Raw genomic sequence first — 17183 nt, 5'->3', positions numbered from 1 at the left:
CGCAAAAGCCCAAGAGCTGGAGGTTGCTGTGAGTCCTGTGACATCATGGCACACTACTGAGGGTGGTAAAGTGAAACTCTGTCTCTACAAAAAAAAAAAAAAAGGTGGGGGCAACAGTTCTCAATAAATAGTTATAACTTAGAAGAGAAATCAAGTAGTTACTTGCAGGAAATGATGTGTCTACAGGGATTTTTGTGATCCTCCTTATTTACTGTATCTGGTCTTAATGTTTCCTACCTGGTTTTTACGCAAAGCATCTGTATGATCTGTGAGCCATAAAGGCCATGGGTGATCTGTGATCTTTTTCTTAAAATTCTAAGCTAAAGTTTTGATCCTCTCTGGAATGTGTATTCCTCCTTTATACTCTTTGGACATGCCTATACATCTGTGAATCCACCTTGATGGGGGATGGGGATGGGAGAGGAAATAGTTATTCTTCAGAAAAGCCAGACTGTCCAGCTAACAGTATACTGCACCAATTTACAGGGCACTTTCTTAATGCCCTGTGCCATCCAACATTCAGCTCTTGTTTTTCCTGTGCAATCCTGCATTATGGGATTTTTCTTTCTTTTTTCTTTTTTTTTTTTTTTTGTAGAGACAGAGTCTCACTTTATGGCCCTTGGTAGAGTGCCGTGGCCTCACACAGCTCACAGCAACCTCCAACCCTGGGCTTAAGCGATTCTCTTGCCTCAGCCTCCCAAGTAGCTGGGACTACAGGCGCCCGCCACAACGCCCGGCTATTTTTTGGTTGCAGTTCAGCCGGGGCCGGGTTTGAACCCACCACCCTCAGAATATGGGGCCAGCACCTTACCTGAGCCACAGGCGCCGCCCTTTCTTTCATTTTAATTATAAATACCTTAGTATCTGTTTTTAAAATATCAAGAACTATAATATCATCGTCAGACCCACAAATTCAGCATGTCTTCAAATATATAATCATTGTTCCTGTTCCCTCAAAATAAATTCTTTTATTTTATAGTGGGGCGGCGCCTGTGGCTCAAAGGGGTAGGGCGCCAGCCCCATATGCCAGAGGTGGCAGGTTCAAACCCAGTCCCAGCCCCGTCCAAAAATAGATAAATTAATAAATAAATATTTTATAGTGAAAAGATGTATGTTTAGAATTAGTTAGCTGGACTCAGTTTAGATGATGCCAGTTTTGTTGACATCCACACCATTGTAATCAAGAGCCAGTTGAACATAGGCCTTCTCTCCATCAGGGCTGATCATGGTGTAGACCTTGCCCACATCAATGTTACCGAGCTTCACACCTTATTTGGTCTGATACTTGGCTGGGGAATAGCATCAGACTGTCTCCAATAATACTAAAAAATAAAATAGAATCAAGCAATTGCTACGTATAAACCTCTGCACCCCAACTCAAATGATTAAACATAGCACCACCTCTGGCTTTGAAAATCCACAGTGAACACAGGTGTATTGTCTTCTATCTTCGTGGCAGACTCAGTGGTCAGAGGAGCTTGATGGCATAGTGCTCAAGCTTGTTTCTCCTGGGGGATACTCTTTTGAGGGTATTTGGGCCGCCTCTGGAGCCTCAGTGTCTTGGGCTGCCAGAAGGTGGGTGATTTGTATATATTCTTGGGGGTGGGGACTATCTATGCCTTTCAGCACTGTCTTTTTGGGCTTCTCAGCCTTGCCTTTGGCTTCAGCTTTGGGAGGTGCAGAGCTTTCTTCACCTTTGGTGCTATAGTGGTTAAAGGGCTATGTTTAATCATTTGAGTTGGGGTGCAGAGGTTTATACGTAGCAATTGCTTGATTCTATTTTATTTTTTACTATTATTGGAGACAGTCTGATGCTATTCCCCAGGCTGAATGCAGTGGTAGGATTCATAGCTAACTGCAGCCTTGAACTCCTGGGCTCAAGCTGTTTTACCTTCTCAACCTTTCAAGAAACTGGAACTATAGGTATGCACTATCTACCCAGTTAATTATTTGGGGGTGGGAGGGGGCGTCAAAAATGCTTAATTGAGAAGACCCCATTGGCAACTGCAGCAACAAGCTTCGCACAGGTAAGGACACAATAGAGCACATAGACCACCTTCAGAATGGGGAAGACATTTGCAGGATACACATCTGACAGAGGATAATAACCTGAAGCTACAAAGAACTCAAGCAAATCAACAGGAAAGAGCAAGACCCAATTAATCATTGGGCAAGAGATATGAACAGAACCTTATCCCAACAAGACAGATGAATGGCCAACAAACACATTGGAAAAGTGCTCGTCATCCCTAATCATCAGAGAAATGCAAATCAAAACTATTTTGAGAGAGCACCTGACCGCAATGAGAATAACCCACATCAGAAGGTCCTAAGGCCACAGAAGCTGGTGGGGGTACAGAGAGTAGTACACTAAGCACCTTTGATGGAATTACAAACTAGTACAGTCTTTTTTTTTTTTTTTTAGGACTATGGAGAATTCTCAAACTAGAAGTAGACCTCGTATTTGATCCCACAATCCCATTACTAGGAAGCTACCCAGAAGAAAAAAGCTCCTCACCATAAAGACATTTATACTAGCATCTTTATTGCAGCTCAATTCACAATTGCCAAGAAGTGGAATCAACGCAAGTGTCCAACAACATATGAATGGATTAATAAATTGGTAGATGTGTACTGTGGAGTACTATTCAGCCATAAAAAAGATGGAGACTTTGCATCCTTTGTGTTTACCTAGATGGATTTGGAAAACATTCGCCTAAGTAAGGAATCTCAAGAATGGAAATAACAAGCATCCCACATTCTCATTACTAATCTGAAAATAGTAGACCCACAACTACAGACCTACAAGAGAGAAAAACAAATTCAAAAAGTGGGGAAGGGACTCAAGTGCTCAGTTCCTACCTACTGGGTACAACATAGGGATATAAGACACATTCACTGGGTGAAGGACTCAACTACAACCCAGACTTTGGACTTTACCTTAGAAACACAAAAATACAACCTAATCGTAAATAACCCATAATGAAAAAAATAAAAAAGTTAATAAATGTTAGCTGTTGGTATTAATGATCTTAAACTAGGCAAAAACAAAGGAATTAGGTAAGAATGAATAGTAAATACAATCTAAATGTAAACAGCCAGATAATGGTGGCTCATACCTGTAATGTTAGCACTTTGGGAGGCTGAGATGGATGGATTGCTTGAGCTCAGGATACCAAGACCAGCCTGAACTCATATGCCCCTGAAACTGATGGGGACTTAGTATTCTCCTACTAAAAATAGAAATAGAAAGCTAGCTGGACCTTGTGACAGGCACCTGTACTCCAGCTACTCCAGAGGCAGAGGCAAGTGGATCACTTGAGGCTAGGGGTTTGAGGTTCCTGTGAGCTATCACACCACGGCACTCTACCCAGGGCGACAGAGTGAGACTCCATCTCAATCAATAAATAAATGTGAACAATAAACATGATAGAAAAGTACTTCCAAGTTAATAAGTTAATTTGAGCATGTTTCCCATGCTTTAGGTCTTTAGTTGTCTTTGCTGAGTATGTCCATTCATATGCTTTGCTATATTTGTCTTTTTGATGTCAGTTTGTAAGAGTTCTTGTTAATCATAGATGTTCACATTCTATTGTCTGTATTACAGTTGTTAGTAGATCTATTAATTTCTAATTGCTTTGTATTATGCCCCGAGAATATGACATATAAAATCTTTACTTTCAAGCTTATGAGGTCCAGACCAGCCTAAGCAAGAGTGAGAGAGCTAATCTCTAAAAATACCCAGGTGGGCGGTGCCTATGGCTCAGTGAGTAGGGGGTGGGCCCCATGTACCAAGGGTGGTGAGTTCAAACCCTGACCCGGCCAAACCGCAACAAAAAAATAGCCAGGCGTTGTGGCGGGCGCCTGTGGTCCCAGCTGCTCTGGAGGCTGAGGCAAGAGAATTGCCTAAGCCCTAGAGCTGGAGGTTGCTGTGAGCTGTGATGCCATGGCACTCTACCCAGGGCGACAAAGTGGACAAAGTGAGACTCTTGTCTCAAAAAAAAAAAAAGACAACCTGTTTTTAAAGTAGGCTAAGGAAGGCTCTGAATACGCATTTCTCCAATGGGATATTAGTTATGAATAAGAAGGAATAAGAAGTACATGGGCCTTTCCATTCAAAGGAATAAAGCACTGATACATCCTATGGGCGACTGTATTTTATAATGCCAATGAAGAGTGCACTCCAATGCAAATTGGAGCTAGGTAGACTTGGATTCTCATTCTTACCCTGCCACTTACTCAAGTGACTGGCTTACTGAGCAAGGCTCACTGTCCGTAGTTACCTCCTAGTGGTAGTGTGGAGGTACAATGAGTTAAGTACTGAGCACATAGAGGTACTCTAATACTAATACCTTGCTACCTTCTTTCCTTGGAAGTTCCAATGAAGGAAAGAGGACATGATGGAAATAGAAAATGTTCTGAGAGTGATTTTTCTCTAGAAGGAAGTTATCTTGTAGTTTCTTCCTATAGTATACAGTATGAACATGCTTAAGAGATTTATAGGTGTGTGATGTGTGTGCATCAAAGTGCTTAAATTTACTTCATATTAACATCTGAAGGCATCTTTAGGTTACCTTGTAAGAGTGAAACTAAGGGGCAGCGCCTGTGGCTCAGTGAGCAGGGCGCCGGCCCCATATACCGAGTGTGGTGAGTTCGAACCCAGCCCCAGCCAAACTGCAACAAAAAAATAGCTGGGTGTTGTGGTGGGTACCCTGTAGTCCCAGCTACTCGGGAGGCTGAGGCAAGAGAATCGCCTAAGCCCAAAAGCTGGAGGTTGCTGTGAGCTGTGACGCCACAACACTACCAAGGACGACAAAGTGAGACTCTGTCTCTTAAAAAAAAAAAAAGAGTAAAACTGAAAAACAGGTGTAATAAGTAGCCAGAAAAATCCAGAGAACACAAGTAATCATACAAGTGTTCAATTACATACAAGTTTGTGTGTGAAAAGTCATGGGAAGAGTTGGAAGCACAGAATAAACCCAAATAGTCAATAGATTGTAAGCGATGTGATAGTACAGACACCGTTAAACACCCAGCACAATAATGGGCAAAAAGCAAAGACATGGCATTTTTTTGGATTACTGAGTGAGACATAACTGTGCGTTCCAGAAAGAAAGAGGAAATAAGAGAATCCACTGGATGCACTATTTTAGTAACTCTACAAATAAAGAGAAAAAATAAGTTTACAATAAAACCCCGCAGATTTCCATCAAAATTCTCCCTTGTTACATCTAGGAGGAAGCAGAGCAGTATTAAGAGAAACCAGGAAAAACTAGAATCCAGCCACGTGATGGCATTCTCAGAAAATTTCTACCTATGCTTTTTCGTGGAAAATATTAAGTATATATTCAAGGGAAAAGAAGGAATCTATGTAGGAAGACGTAAGAAAAAAGACGTACAAAGGTGTGCAAAGGTTTATGAAATCTAGAAATTTAAATTCTTGCTGGCAAAGAACTATACATATGTTTTGGGGGGGAAAAACAAGAATAAAAATGTTTATGAAAAGGATTCAGGGGAAGATGGTAGTAAAAACACACTAAAGCCCTCATTACTATTCGGGAAAAATTATAGATGTTTTTGACATTGATTTAAGAGTGACTTTAAGTGTCCTCACTTTCACTATGTGAATTTAAGAATAACACAGATTAAGGTAAATTTTCGCACAAACTTATTATAAATCTTCCAGAGTTTAGAAACCAAACAGGTTGGAATAGTATAGCACCCCTTGCTATTCAAACCTTACACCCAAATAGATTAAGGTACCATGGGTTACTTTTATAGTTTTGAAATAGTTAAAGGAGACAAATAAGAGAATATAAAAACAATGTATAACTTCCACACAATTAGAAGATAAAATAGCTGGAGGGGAAGATAGGGAGGTTGGAAAACAAAAGTAATCCAGCAAAGATAGAAGCAAAAACTAACAGGAAGAGCCAAACCCCTTTCTTCTCTTTTTCATCCTTCATTAATAATTTAGTCTAAAATCCCTTAGTTTTCAGACCAAAGTAAGCGGGGAGCAGCAGTGACCTGGCGTGGGGTGTCAGAGCAGGGTGAGGATAATGTCTGTGTGTTGTGTAATGAGGGACGGAAGATTACTTACATGCACAGGGGCTGATCAAAGAAGGAAATGTATTGAGAACAATGAAAGGTGTCTCACTGTTGGAGGTGACATTTGTAAATGAGCAATGGGAGAAAACAAATCCTGAAAGGTCGGTTTGGAATTAGAATTATTGTTTTGAATTCCTGGTTCTCAAACTGTAGAAATGTGTGTGTGTGTCTGTGTGTGTGTGTGTGTGTGTGTGTGTATATAATCCCTAGCTTTTTCTACTGTGAGGACATGGAAGCAGCAATGCTGTGATTGCATGAGTACACCCAGCTAGCTCCCAGATACTGGTTTCTTTATTTTTTTTTTAGACAGAGTGTCACTATGTCGCCCTCAGTGGAGCGCTGTGGCATCACAGCTCACAGCAACCTCCAACTTTTGGGCTCAAGCAATTCTCTTGCCTCAGCCTCCCAAGTACCTAGGACTACAGGCCCCTGCCCCAACACCTGGCTAATTTTTGGTTGTAGTTTTCATTATTGTTTGGCAGGCCTGGGCTGGATTTGAACCCACCAGTTCCGGTGTATGTGACCGGCACCCTAGCCACTGAGCTACAGGTGCCGAGCTCCACATACTGGTTTGTAAATACTGTTCTCCACTAAAAGGAACTAGGGCTCTTAGACAGCCGACTTCAGGATTGGGGCAGACATAGTACAAGGAAACATCTGGAAGATATTCCTGTGCCAAAAATAAGGAAGTGCTCAAAGAATAATGGGGACATTTCAAACAAATACAAAAGGGTGTCTCAAAGGGTGTCTGCAGGCTAATCTTGGGACAATTTGAACATTGAAAATAAGTCGCCGGGCGCAGTGGCTCATGCCTGTAATCCCAGCACTGTGGGAGGCTGAGGAGGGAGAATCGCTTGAGCTCAGGAGTTCGAGACTCGCCTGAGCGACAGTGAGACCCCGACTCATGAAAAAAATGGAAAAACCCAGCTGGGTGCCACAGCGAGCGCCTGTAATCCCAGCGGCTTCTGGAGGCTGAGGCAGCAGGGTGCCCACAGCCCTAGTCTGAGGTTGTGGTGAGCTACCATGCCCACTGCACTCTGCTCAGGGGCATAGGGTGGGACCCTGTCTCAACAAAAAAAAAAAAAGAAAAGAAGTCATGAACAAAACAGGAATTCATGAGTCCATACTGATTAAAAGAATAAATGTAGGGGGGCTGGGTGCAGTGGCTCACACCTGTAATCCTATCAATGTGGGAGGATCATTTGAGGCCAGGAGTTCAAGATCATCCTGGGCAACATAGCAAGACCTCTTCCTAAAAAAATTAGAAAAATCTTGCTAGGCATGGTGGCACATGGCCAGCTACACAGGCAGAGGAGGGAGGATCACTTGAATCCAGGAGTTAAGAAGTTGTAGTGACTATGATTGAGCCAACTGTGCTCCAGTCTGGGTAACAAAGAGACACCCTATTTCTAAAAAAAATAATAATAATAATAATACATAAACTTAGCTGGATGTTTTGGTGGACACCTATAGTCCCAGCCACTTTAGAGGCTGAGGCAAGAGGATTGCTTGAGCCCAAGAGTTTGAGGTTGCTGTGAGCTGTGACGCCCTAGTACTCTACTGAGGGTGACATAGGGAGACTTTGTCTCAAAAAATAATAATAATAAACCAAAGTTTGCAGTAATTTGTTACACAGAACATTAATACATAGGTCATCTTACTCACGAACATAGATACAAACACTGTAAACAAAAAGATTATCAAATAGAATCCAACAATTCATGAAAAGGATTCTGCAAGCTGGGTGCAGTGGCTCACACCTATAATCCTAGCACTTGAAGAGCCTGAGGCAGGATGATTGCTTGAGGTCAGGAGTTCAAAACCAGCCTGAGCAAGAATGAGACCCCATCTCTACTAAACGTAGAAATATCAGCCAGGTATCATGGTGGGCACCTGTATAGTCCCAGCTACTACTTGGGAGGCTGAGATCACTTGAACCTAGAAGTTTAAGGTAGCTGTGAGCTAGGCTGATACCATGGCAGTCTAGGCTGGGAAGAGTGAGATTCTGTCTCAAAAAAAGAGAGAAAGAAAATGATACTGTATACCCAAGATGGGTTTGTCTGAAGATTGGTTTAGTATGTGACCATTATCAATAAATAATGAGGAAAAATCATACAACTACCTCAATAAATACAGAAAAATCCAATCATACTATCTACTTATGATTACAACTCTCAAAAACCTGTATCTGCAAACATTACACTTAATGGTGAATTGCCAAGGCTTTTTCTCTGATTTAAGGACAGCACTAAGGACAACTAGTATTCTATTTTCCATTCAACATTTTACTGGAGGTCCCAGGTAGTTACATAGGTAAGAAAAGACATAAGAGAAAGAAGAAAATTCAAATGTGTAAATAACTCAAATGTGTTTATAGGAAGCCCAAAGAACCTACACAAAATCAGACTTAATATGAGGGTAAAGATGATTAGGTTACATTTTGTGTGTGTGTGTGTGTGTGTGTGTGTGTGTGTGTGTTAGGTAAAATCCAGTCGTAGTTGTGTCCACTACCCAGGAGGTATGCCATAAATAGGTGAGAGCACACCAATCCTCTCCCTCCCCCGACCTACCCCCACCTCCCTCCACTTCCTCCACAGTCGAGTTTGTCTTTTTCTCTTGGATGGGTATTTGCTCGTCTTATGGTTTCATATTATTGAGTACTTTGGGTAATTGCTTTTTCATTCTCATGATCCTTTACTAAGGAGAATGTTCTCCAACTCCATCAAGGTTAATAAGAAAGATATAAAATCTCCACCTTTTTATGGCTGAACAGTATTCTATGGTATACATATATCACAGTTTATTAATCCATTCATGGGTTGATGGGCACTTGGGTTATTTCCACATCTTGGAGATTGTGAATTGACTTCCAATAAACATTCTAGTGCAAATGTCTTTATGGTAAAAGGATTTTTTTTCTTCTGGGGAGATTCCTAGTAATGGCATTGCAGGATCAAATGTTAGGTCAACTTTTAGTTCTATGAGGATTCTCCATACTTCTCTCCAAAGAGGCTGTATGAGTTTATGTAGTACATTTTGGAAGCAGCAAAATCTACCCTCTCTCCCTAGGCAAGAAACATTCTTGTAGGGCTCCTAGGAAGGGGCAGTCACTGGGAGAGGTAGTAAGTGCCCAGAGCAAGCAGGGTTGCCATCATGTTGACTAACTCAGTGGAAGTAACCCTTTTGTGCACTTGTGTGTAATATAGATATACACAAGAGAAACTGAGTGAGGGAGGAAGGAAGGATATGTGTGCAGTTCATTCTCTGAAACTTAATCTTTTAAAACATTTCTAGCAACCAAGTAACAGTATCTAATGGCAACATGCTAGAATCTTGAGCGTGAATGGGAAGGATTATGACATATGAAAAAAATCCAAGTTAGAATGGTGCTTGATACAAGTGAAAATCAGTTTGCAGCTACTGGAAGTGGGGAGGAGCATATAAATTGTTTTAGAAAAACAAAACAAAACGAAAAGCCAGTATTAACAGGCTCAGAGAAATGAAGTTAAAAGGATTAGATGTTGCTCCTGCTTAGAAGTGAAAAGCCAGCGTGGTTCCGTGATAATGACTTCCCAGCAGTCTTTCCCTGCGGATGACTTCGGTATCTACTATGTCCTGTGAGCCTTTGTCTACTACAGCTTTCTAGATAAGATCAGTTGTGGGGAACAGCCATGCTCCAAGGAGTCAGGGGATACTTCCTGCATTTGGAAGGGTTTTCCCAGGTTTGGTTTGTTTTTTGTGAGACATTTTGTCACTCTTGGTAGACTGCCGTGGCATCATAGCTCTCAGCAACCTCTAACTCTTGGTATCAGAGATCCTCTTGCCTCAGCCTCCTGAGTAGCTGAGACTACAGGTGCCCCCCACAACGCCCAGTTATTTTTAGAAATAGGGCAATCCACCTGCCTCCCCAGAATGCTAGGATTACAGGCGTGAGCCACCGCACCTAGCATGGGTTCTCCCAGGTTTAACCCATGGGAGGTCCACAAAAGGAAGGGAAGATAATGATCCAATATCTCAGCAATAGAGGTATGTACTTCCTAAAGGGTGATAGTCCAGGACCTCCCAGGACATCAGTAAGAAAAAGTGAAAATGACCATTCGTGTAACAGTGAACCCTTTTCAAACTGATGTGAGTGTACATTGATGTACTGAGGCAAGCTTGCTGTTTCATGGAGCCCCAATTTTAGACACAGTACAAAGAAAGAAAAATTATACAAAACAAAGACACTGGGTTACCTGGTACAATATAAAAAATCACAAAAGGAGGGTGGCGCTTGTGGCTCAGGGGGCAGGGCGCCGGCCTTATATACCAAGGGTGGCAGGTTCGAGCCCGGCCCCAGCCATACTGCAACAAAAAAACAGCCGGGTGTTGTGTCGGGCGCCTGTAGTTCCAGCTGCTCAGGAGGCTGAGGCAAGAGAATCACCTAAGCCCAGGAGTTGGAGGTTGCTGTGAGTTGTGATGCCATGGCACTCTACCGAGGGTGACAAAATGAGACTCTGTCTCTAAAAATATATATAATATAAAAAATCACAAAAGGGGGCAGCGCCTGTGGCTCAGTCGGTAGGGCGCCAGCCCCATATACCGAGGGTGGCGGGTTCAAACCCGGCCCCGGCTGAACTGCAACCAAAAAATAGCCTGGCGTTGTGGCGGGCGCCTGTAGTCCCAGCTACTCGGGAGGCTAAGGCAAGAGAATTGCTTAAGCCCAGGAGTTGGAGGTTGCTGTGAGCTGTGTGAGGCCATGGCACTCTACCAAGGGCCATAAAGTGAGACTCTGTCTCTACAAAAAAAAAAAAAAATCACAAAAGGAAGATTTGTGAGAGGAGAGGTGGCCTCTGAGGAAGTCCTCAGTGTTCTCTGTGCACGCCTGGCCAGTGGATGTGAAGACTCCAATTCTTTTTCTTTTTTTTGCAGTTTATGGCCGGAGCCGGATTTGAACCTACCACCTCCAGTATATGGGGCCTGCGCCCTACTCCTTTGAGCCATAGGCGCTGCCCTGCACACTACAATTCTGTAGTTTACTATGAAAGACATACTAGATCAATCCACTTAAATTTTGAGGGTTTTTGTTTGTTTTGTTTTTTCAGACTGGGTCTCACTATGTTGCCCAGGCTAGAGTGCAGTGGTATCGTCATAGTTAACTGCAGCCTCAAACTCCTGGACTCAAGCAAGCCTCCTGCCTCAGCCTCCTACATAACTGGGACTCCTGGTGTGCGCCCTAACAGCTGGCTAATTTTTGTATTTTGTGCCCAACCCTTAAAATTATTATAGTTAATATTTATTGTCTAGGTAATCTGTGCCAAGTATCTTATATGGTACATGCATAATTGTCACAAGAATCCTATAAGCAGATGGCATTATTTCAATTTTATAGATGAGAAACAGGCATAAGAATTCCAGATCAGGCCAGGCGTGGTGGCTGATGCTGTAATCCTGGTATTCTGAGAGGCTCGGATGGTAGAATCTCTTGAGCTCAGGAGTTCAAGACCAGCCTGAGCAAGAGCGAGACCCCTTCTCTACTAAAATAGAAACATTAGCTGAGCATTGGGGCAGGCACCTGTAGCTACTTGGGAGACTGAGGCAGGAGGTTCTCTTGAACTCAGGAGTTTGAGGTTGCCAGGAGCTAGGCTGAGGCCAGGGCACTTTAGCCTGGGTCAACAGAGTAAAACTATGTCTCAAATAAAAGAAAAAGAATTCCAGATAATACAACTAGTATTTGGCATAATCAGGATTTAAACCAAGATCTCGGAGGCATAGGTCCCCAGAAGAGTACTGCAGCTGGTTATTCTGGCAAGAACCACCTTCTGGCAGGCAGATCAAATTGCATAACCTTTTATATCATGTATTGACTCAAATTGTACAGGGTGAAGCTGAGTCCTTTTTTTTTTTATTAAGTCATATACACATAGATCATGAATACATTTATGCATATGTGGGGTACAATGTATTGATTTTTTTTTATACAATCTGACATAGTTACATCAAACCAATCAACATAGTTTCGCCTCATTTACTTGATTATTGTGTTAAGACATTTATATTCTACACTTGACAGATTACACTTGTACCCTTTCAATATGCTCCATAGGTGTGATCCCACCTTTTACCCTCCATCAAACCTTCTCCCACGCCTCCCTTCCCACTCCATTTCTCTCCTTCATTCTGGGTATAATTGTGTTCTATCTTTCATAAGAAAGTGTGAGTAAATATAAGTTGGTTTCATAGAAGTACTGAGTACATTGGACACTTTTTCCTCCATTCTTGAGATACTTTACTCAGGAGAATATGCTCCAGGTCCTTCCATGTAAACATAAAAGAGGTAAAGTCTCCATCTTTTTTAAAGGCTGCATAATATTCCATGGTATACATATACCATAATTTATTAATCCATTCATGGGTCGATGGGCACTTAGTACCCATATTACTTAACCTTTTCTAAAACAGAAATAAAAGAATACTTCCCAACACATTCTACAAAGCAAACATCACCCTGATCCCCAAACCAGGGAAAGACCCGACAAGAAAAGAAAATTATAGACCAATATCTCTGATGAATATTGATGCAAAAATATTCAATAAGACCCTAGCAAACAGAATCCAGCAACACATCAAACAAATTATACACCATGACCAAGTGGGTTTTACCCCAGACTCTCAAGGCTGGTTCAATATACGTAAATCTATAAATATAATACATCACATAAACACATTAATGATTCTCTCAATTGATGCAGAAAAAGTTTTTGATAATATCCAGCATCCTTTCATTATCAGAACACTTAAGAAAATTGGTATAGAAGGGACATTTCTTAAACTGATAGAGGCCATCTACAGCAAACCCACAGCCAATATTATATTGAATGGAGTAAAATTGAAATCATCTCCACTCAGATCAGGAACCAGGCAAGGTTGCCCATTGTCTCCACTGCTTTTTAACATTGAAGTGAAGCTGATTCTTATCAACAAGCCCCAGGTTTAATCTCTGTTGACTCAGAGATTAAACTGGGCCTGCCAGTACAATTTGCAGTGTGAAGAAGACTACAGGGCCGGGGAAACAGAAGGGATGTCAAAAGACCTCTATCCTCCCTGGTCAGAGAGACACAGAGAATCTGCCCCGACACATAGCTCAGCATTGCCACAGCCTACAACTAGCAACTGAGAAAACCAACACGTTAAGGCACCAGCCAGAGCCTAGATGTCCATCAAAACACCCACAAACAAAACCAAAGGTTCCTACCCAACATATGCTACGAACACAGCTGTACAAGTGGGGGTGGGTGAAAGCCCCATCTAAACAAAAGAAAATCTAAATAATGGAAAAACAAACACCACATGGACTCACTATGAAATTGGAACTAACTGATGAGCACACGTGTGCATAAAAGAAAGTAAAACTGAAGGGAAATCAAGCAGGAGGGAGGGGGTAAGAGGGGATGAGGGAAAAAAAGATCTTGTATATTTTGATAAAGCCCATGTTACTACTCTTCCTTTTCGCCATGTATGCCATGTATGTTTTAGATGTGCATAAAACACATATATGTGTACTCTTAAAATATGTATATATATGCTCTTAATATGTATATTTATTATGCTTTCAATATATATGCCATATATAACATATTCATACATATATCTCCTCTTAATAGACGGTTTATAATTCCAAGTAACTCTGATGGACAGACAGGGAGGGAGGAAAATAGATAAATTTTCCTTTTGTTCTACCACACACTCTTACCATGGGCAAATGACTAAACCCTTAAACCTGATAATTCATCTATAAAATAGGATTTTAAAGAAAGTGTCCCTACCACATACAATTGTTGGAATAATTTAATGGGAAAATGCACGTTAAGTTCTTTTTTTTTTTTTTTTTTTTGTAGAGACAGAGTCTCACTTTATGGCCCTCGGTAGAGTGCCCGTGGCCTCACACAGCTCACAGCAACCTCCAACTCCTGGGCTTAAGCGATTCTCTTGCCTCATCCTCCCGAGCAGCTGGGACTACAGGCGCCCACCATAACACCCAGCTATTTTTTGGTTGCAGTTCAGCCAGGGCCGGGTTTGAACCCGCCACCTTCGGTATATGGGGCCGGCGCCTTACCGACTGAGCCACAGGTGCCGCCCTATGTTAAGTTCTTAATATAGGCTCGCTGCCTTAGTTCAAGCAGCTAAGGCACCAGCCACATACCCCAGAGCTGGCTGGTTCAAATCCAGCCCGGGCCTGCCAAACAACAATGACAATTACAACCAAAAAAATAGCCGGGCATTGTGGCAGGCACCTGTAGTCCCGGATTCTTGGGAGGCTGAGGCAAGAGAATCACTTAAGTCCAGGAGTTAGAAGTTGCTGCGAGCTGTGATGACGTGGCACCCTACCCAGGGCGATGGCTTGAGGCTTTGTCTCAAAAACAAAAAAAAAAGTTCTTAATATAGTGCCAGGTTCAATACATGATAGCTATTATTATCATTAACTATTATGTATTGGCATTATTATTTCTACTAATAATAATTTGATTACCTAGCAAAAAAGGAAAAGGTTTGGTATTTGGTGGGAAAGTTTACATTATTAGCCAATCAATTCTAGGACTCTAAAAAACCAGTATTTTCAGTTGTCTTGAACTGGTTTTAGGAAGAAATTTTATCTGTCTTATTTCACTTCAGGCACTTGTTCAGAGTTCTGGACTAATTTTATTATCTTTTTTTTTCTATGAGACAGAGTCTCACATTATCACCCTTGGTAGAGTGCGGTGGCATCACAGCTCAGAGCAACCTCCAACTCCTGGGCTTAGGTGATTCTCTTGCCTCAGCCTCCTAAGTAGGTGAGACTACAGGCGCCCGCCACAACGCCCGGCTATTTTTTGTTGCAGTTTGGCCGGGGCTGGGTTTGAACCCGCCACCCTTGGTATATGGGACCGGAGCCCTACCCACTGAGCCACAGACACCACCCTGGACTGATTTTAAACTCCAACTTCCAGTACCTCTGTTCTTTTTTTTTTTTTTGTAGAGACAGTGTTTCACTTTATGGCCCTCAGTAGACTGCCATGGCATCACAAAGCTCACAGCAACCTCCAACTCCTGGGCTTAGGCGATTCTCCTGCCTCAGCCTCCCGAGTAGCTGTGACTACAGGCGCCCGCCACAACACCCGGCTATTTTTTTTGTTGCAGTTCGGCCGGGGCCGGGTTTGAACCCGCCACCCTCGGTATATGGGGCCGGCGCCCTACCGACTGAGCCACAGGTGCCGCCCAGTACCTCTGTTCTTGGTGTGGAATGTATTGGAGGGAGGTCTTTTTTAAAAGTCTTCTTTATTTCGTGAGATTGGCAGGGCCTTATTGTCATGTGAACATCCTTTGGTCCCTCAAAATCCTTTCTTCCTTTCTTTCTCTGTGGGCCAACACAGCGCAGAGTGCACAGATAACTATGACCCCCTTCCAGTTAACGAGCCTGGTGAGAGCCAGCCCCATTTCCAGGGTGTGACCGGCCTGCGGAACTTGGGCAACACCTGCTACATGAATGCCATTTTACAGAGTCTCTGCAGCATCTCACCACTGGTGGAATACTTCCTGTCCGGAAAGTACATTACTGCTCTTCAAAAGTAAGGTCCTTTTCAGCCCCGGCAGCCCACCCCTCACCCCCAGGTCCCCACCAGTGAGTTAGGGAAGGAACCCTCTGGAGTCCCTATTAAGAAATAAACAAGTTAGTAGAGGCTGTAGCTCCCCAGGTAACACATCAGGGGGAGTAGAGCGGGAAGGGCAACCAAGAAATGAATGAAGCTCCCTTTGTGGACAATTCCCCAAGCTTAAGTGATTAGGTGCCTTCTTGTCATTAAAGCAGCCAGAAACATGCCCCTTCCTTCCTCCAAGGGACTGCAGTGAGGTTGCTACGGCCTTCGCCTACCTGATGACAGACATGTGGCTGGGAGATTCAGACTGCGTCTCACCAGAAATATTTCGGTCAGCTCTTGGCAACCTCTACCCAGCATTTATGAAAAAGACACAACAAGACGCTCAGGAATTCTTGATTTATGTCCTAAATGAACTTCATGAGGCTCTGAAAAAGGTGAGTAGAGTTCACAACCTTAAAATCAGATAGTTCCTCAGCTTTATCAACAACTTTCATTTCTCGTTCTTTTTTTTTCATTCAGTCAATATAGCCTCCTCTCTGCCAAGGATGGTGCTAGGTGCTGGGGGTATGAGAGCATTCAAATTACTATTTGAATGTGTAACTGTATTTACCAAATGCACTTATCATCAAAGTCACCTGGGAAGATTTTACAATACAGATTCTAAGGCACTTACTCTCGTGTTAGTGAATTGTTACAGAAAGTCTGGGGGCTTCTTCTGAGAAATCTCACCTGGCACTTCCAGTTGTCAGTGCAGTGTGGGAACCACTGATCTAGTTCCCTTTATGAATAAAATTTACATAGACTACTGTTTTTTGTTTTTTTTTTTTGCAGTTTTGGCCAGGGTCGGGCTTGAACCCACCACCCCTGGTATGTGGGGTCAGTGCCCCACTCCTTGAGCCACAGGCATCACCCTTCATGGACTACTTTTTAAAAGTGGAAAACACATTTTTTAATAAAAACCATGCCTAGGCAGAGCTCCATATACCGAGGGTGGCAGGTTCGAATCTGGCCCCAGCCAAACTGCAACAAAAAATAGATGGGCGTTGTGGCGGGCACCTGTAGTCCCAGCTACTCGTGAGTCAAAGGCAAGAGAATCACCTAAACCCAGGAGTTGGAGGGTTGCTGTGAGCTGTGATGCAACAGCACTCTACCGAGTCAAGATTCTGTCTCTAAAAAAAATAAACAATAAAACTATTTCCCATGAGAGATAACATATAGAAATTTACTTTCTTTTTGAGACAGAGTCTCACTCTGTCACTCTGGTTGAGTGTCACGGAGTCATTATAGGTCATAGCAACCTCAAACTCCTGGGCTTAAGAGATCTTCTTGCATCAGTTTTTCTATTATTTTAGTAGAGTTGGGGGTTTTTCTCTTGCTCAGGCTGGTCCTGAACTCAAGCAATCTGCCTGCCTCAGCCTCCCAGAGTGCTAGAATTACAGGCATGAGCCACAGTACCCCACC

General features: G+C 42.7%; 1 protein-coding gene across 1 annotated transcript in view; it reads left to right on the top strand.

Moving 5' to 3' along the window:
• The first annotated feature begins 9516 nt into the window (after nt 1-9516).
• Nucleotides 9517-17183, top strand: part of USP50 (ubiquitin specific peptidase 50) — a 41092-nt gene continuing 33425 nt past the window's right edge. The window contains exons 1-3 of the mRNA XM_053593319.1: nt 9517-9725; nt 15498-15692; nt 15961-16156. Coding sequence (XP_053449294.1) covers nt 9673-9725; nt 15498-15692; nt 15961-16156 — 444 coding nt within the window. The 5' untranslated portion in view covers nt 9517-9672. The remainder of the gene's footprint in view (nt 9726-15497; nt 15693-15960; nt 16157-17183) is intronic.

The sequence above is a fragment of the Nycticebus coucang genome, chromosome 6 (assembly GCF_027406575.1).
Source record: "Nycticebus coucang isolate mNycCou1 chromosome 6, mNycCou1.pri, whole genome shotgun sequence".
Taxonomy (NCBI): domain Eukaryota; kingdom Metazoa; phylum Chordata; class Mammalia; order Primates; family Lorisidae; genus Nycticebus; species Nycticebus coucang.
This window is presented reverse-complemented; position numbering and strand designations above follow the sequence as displayed.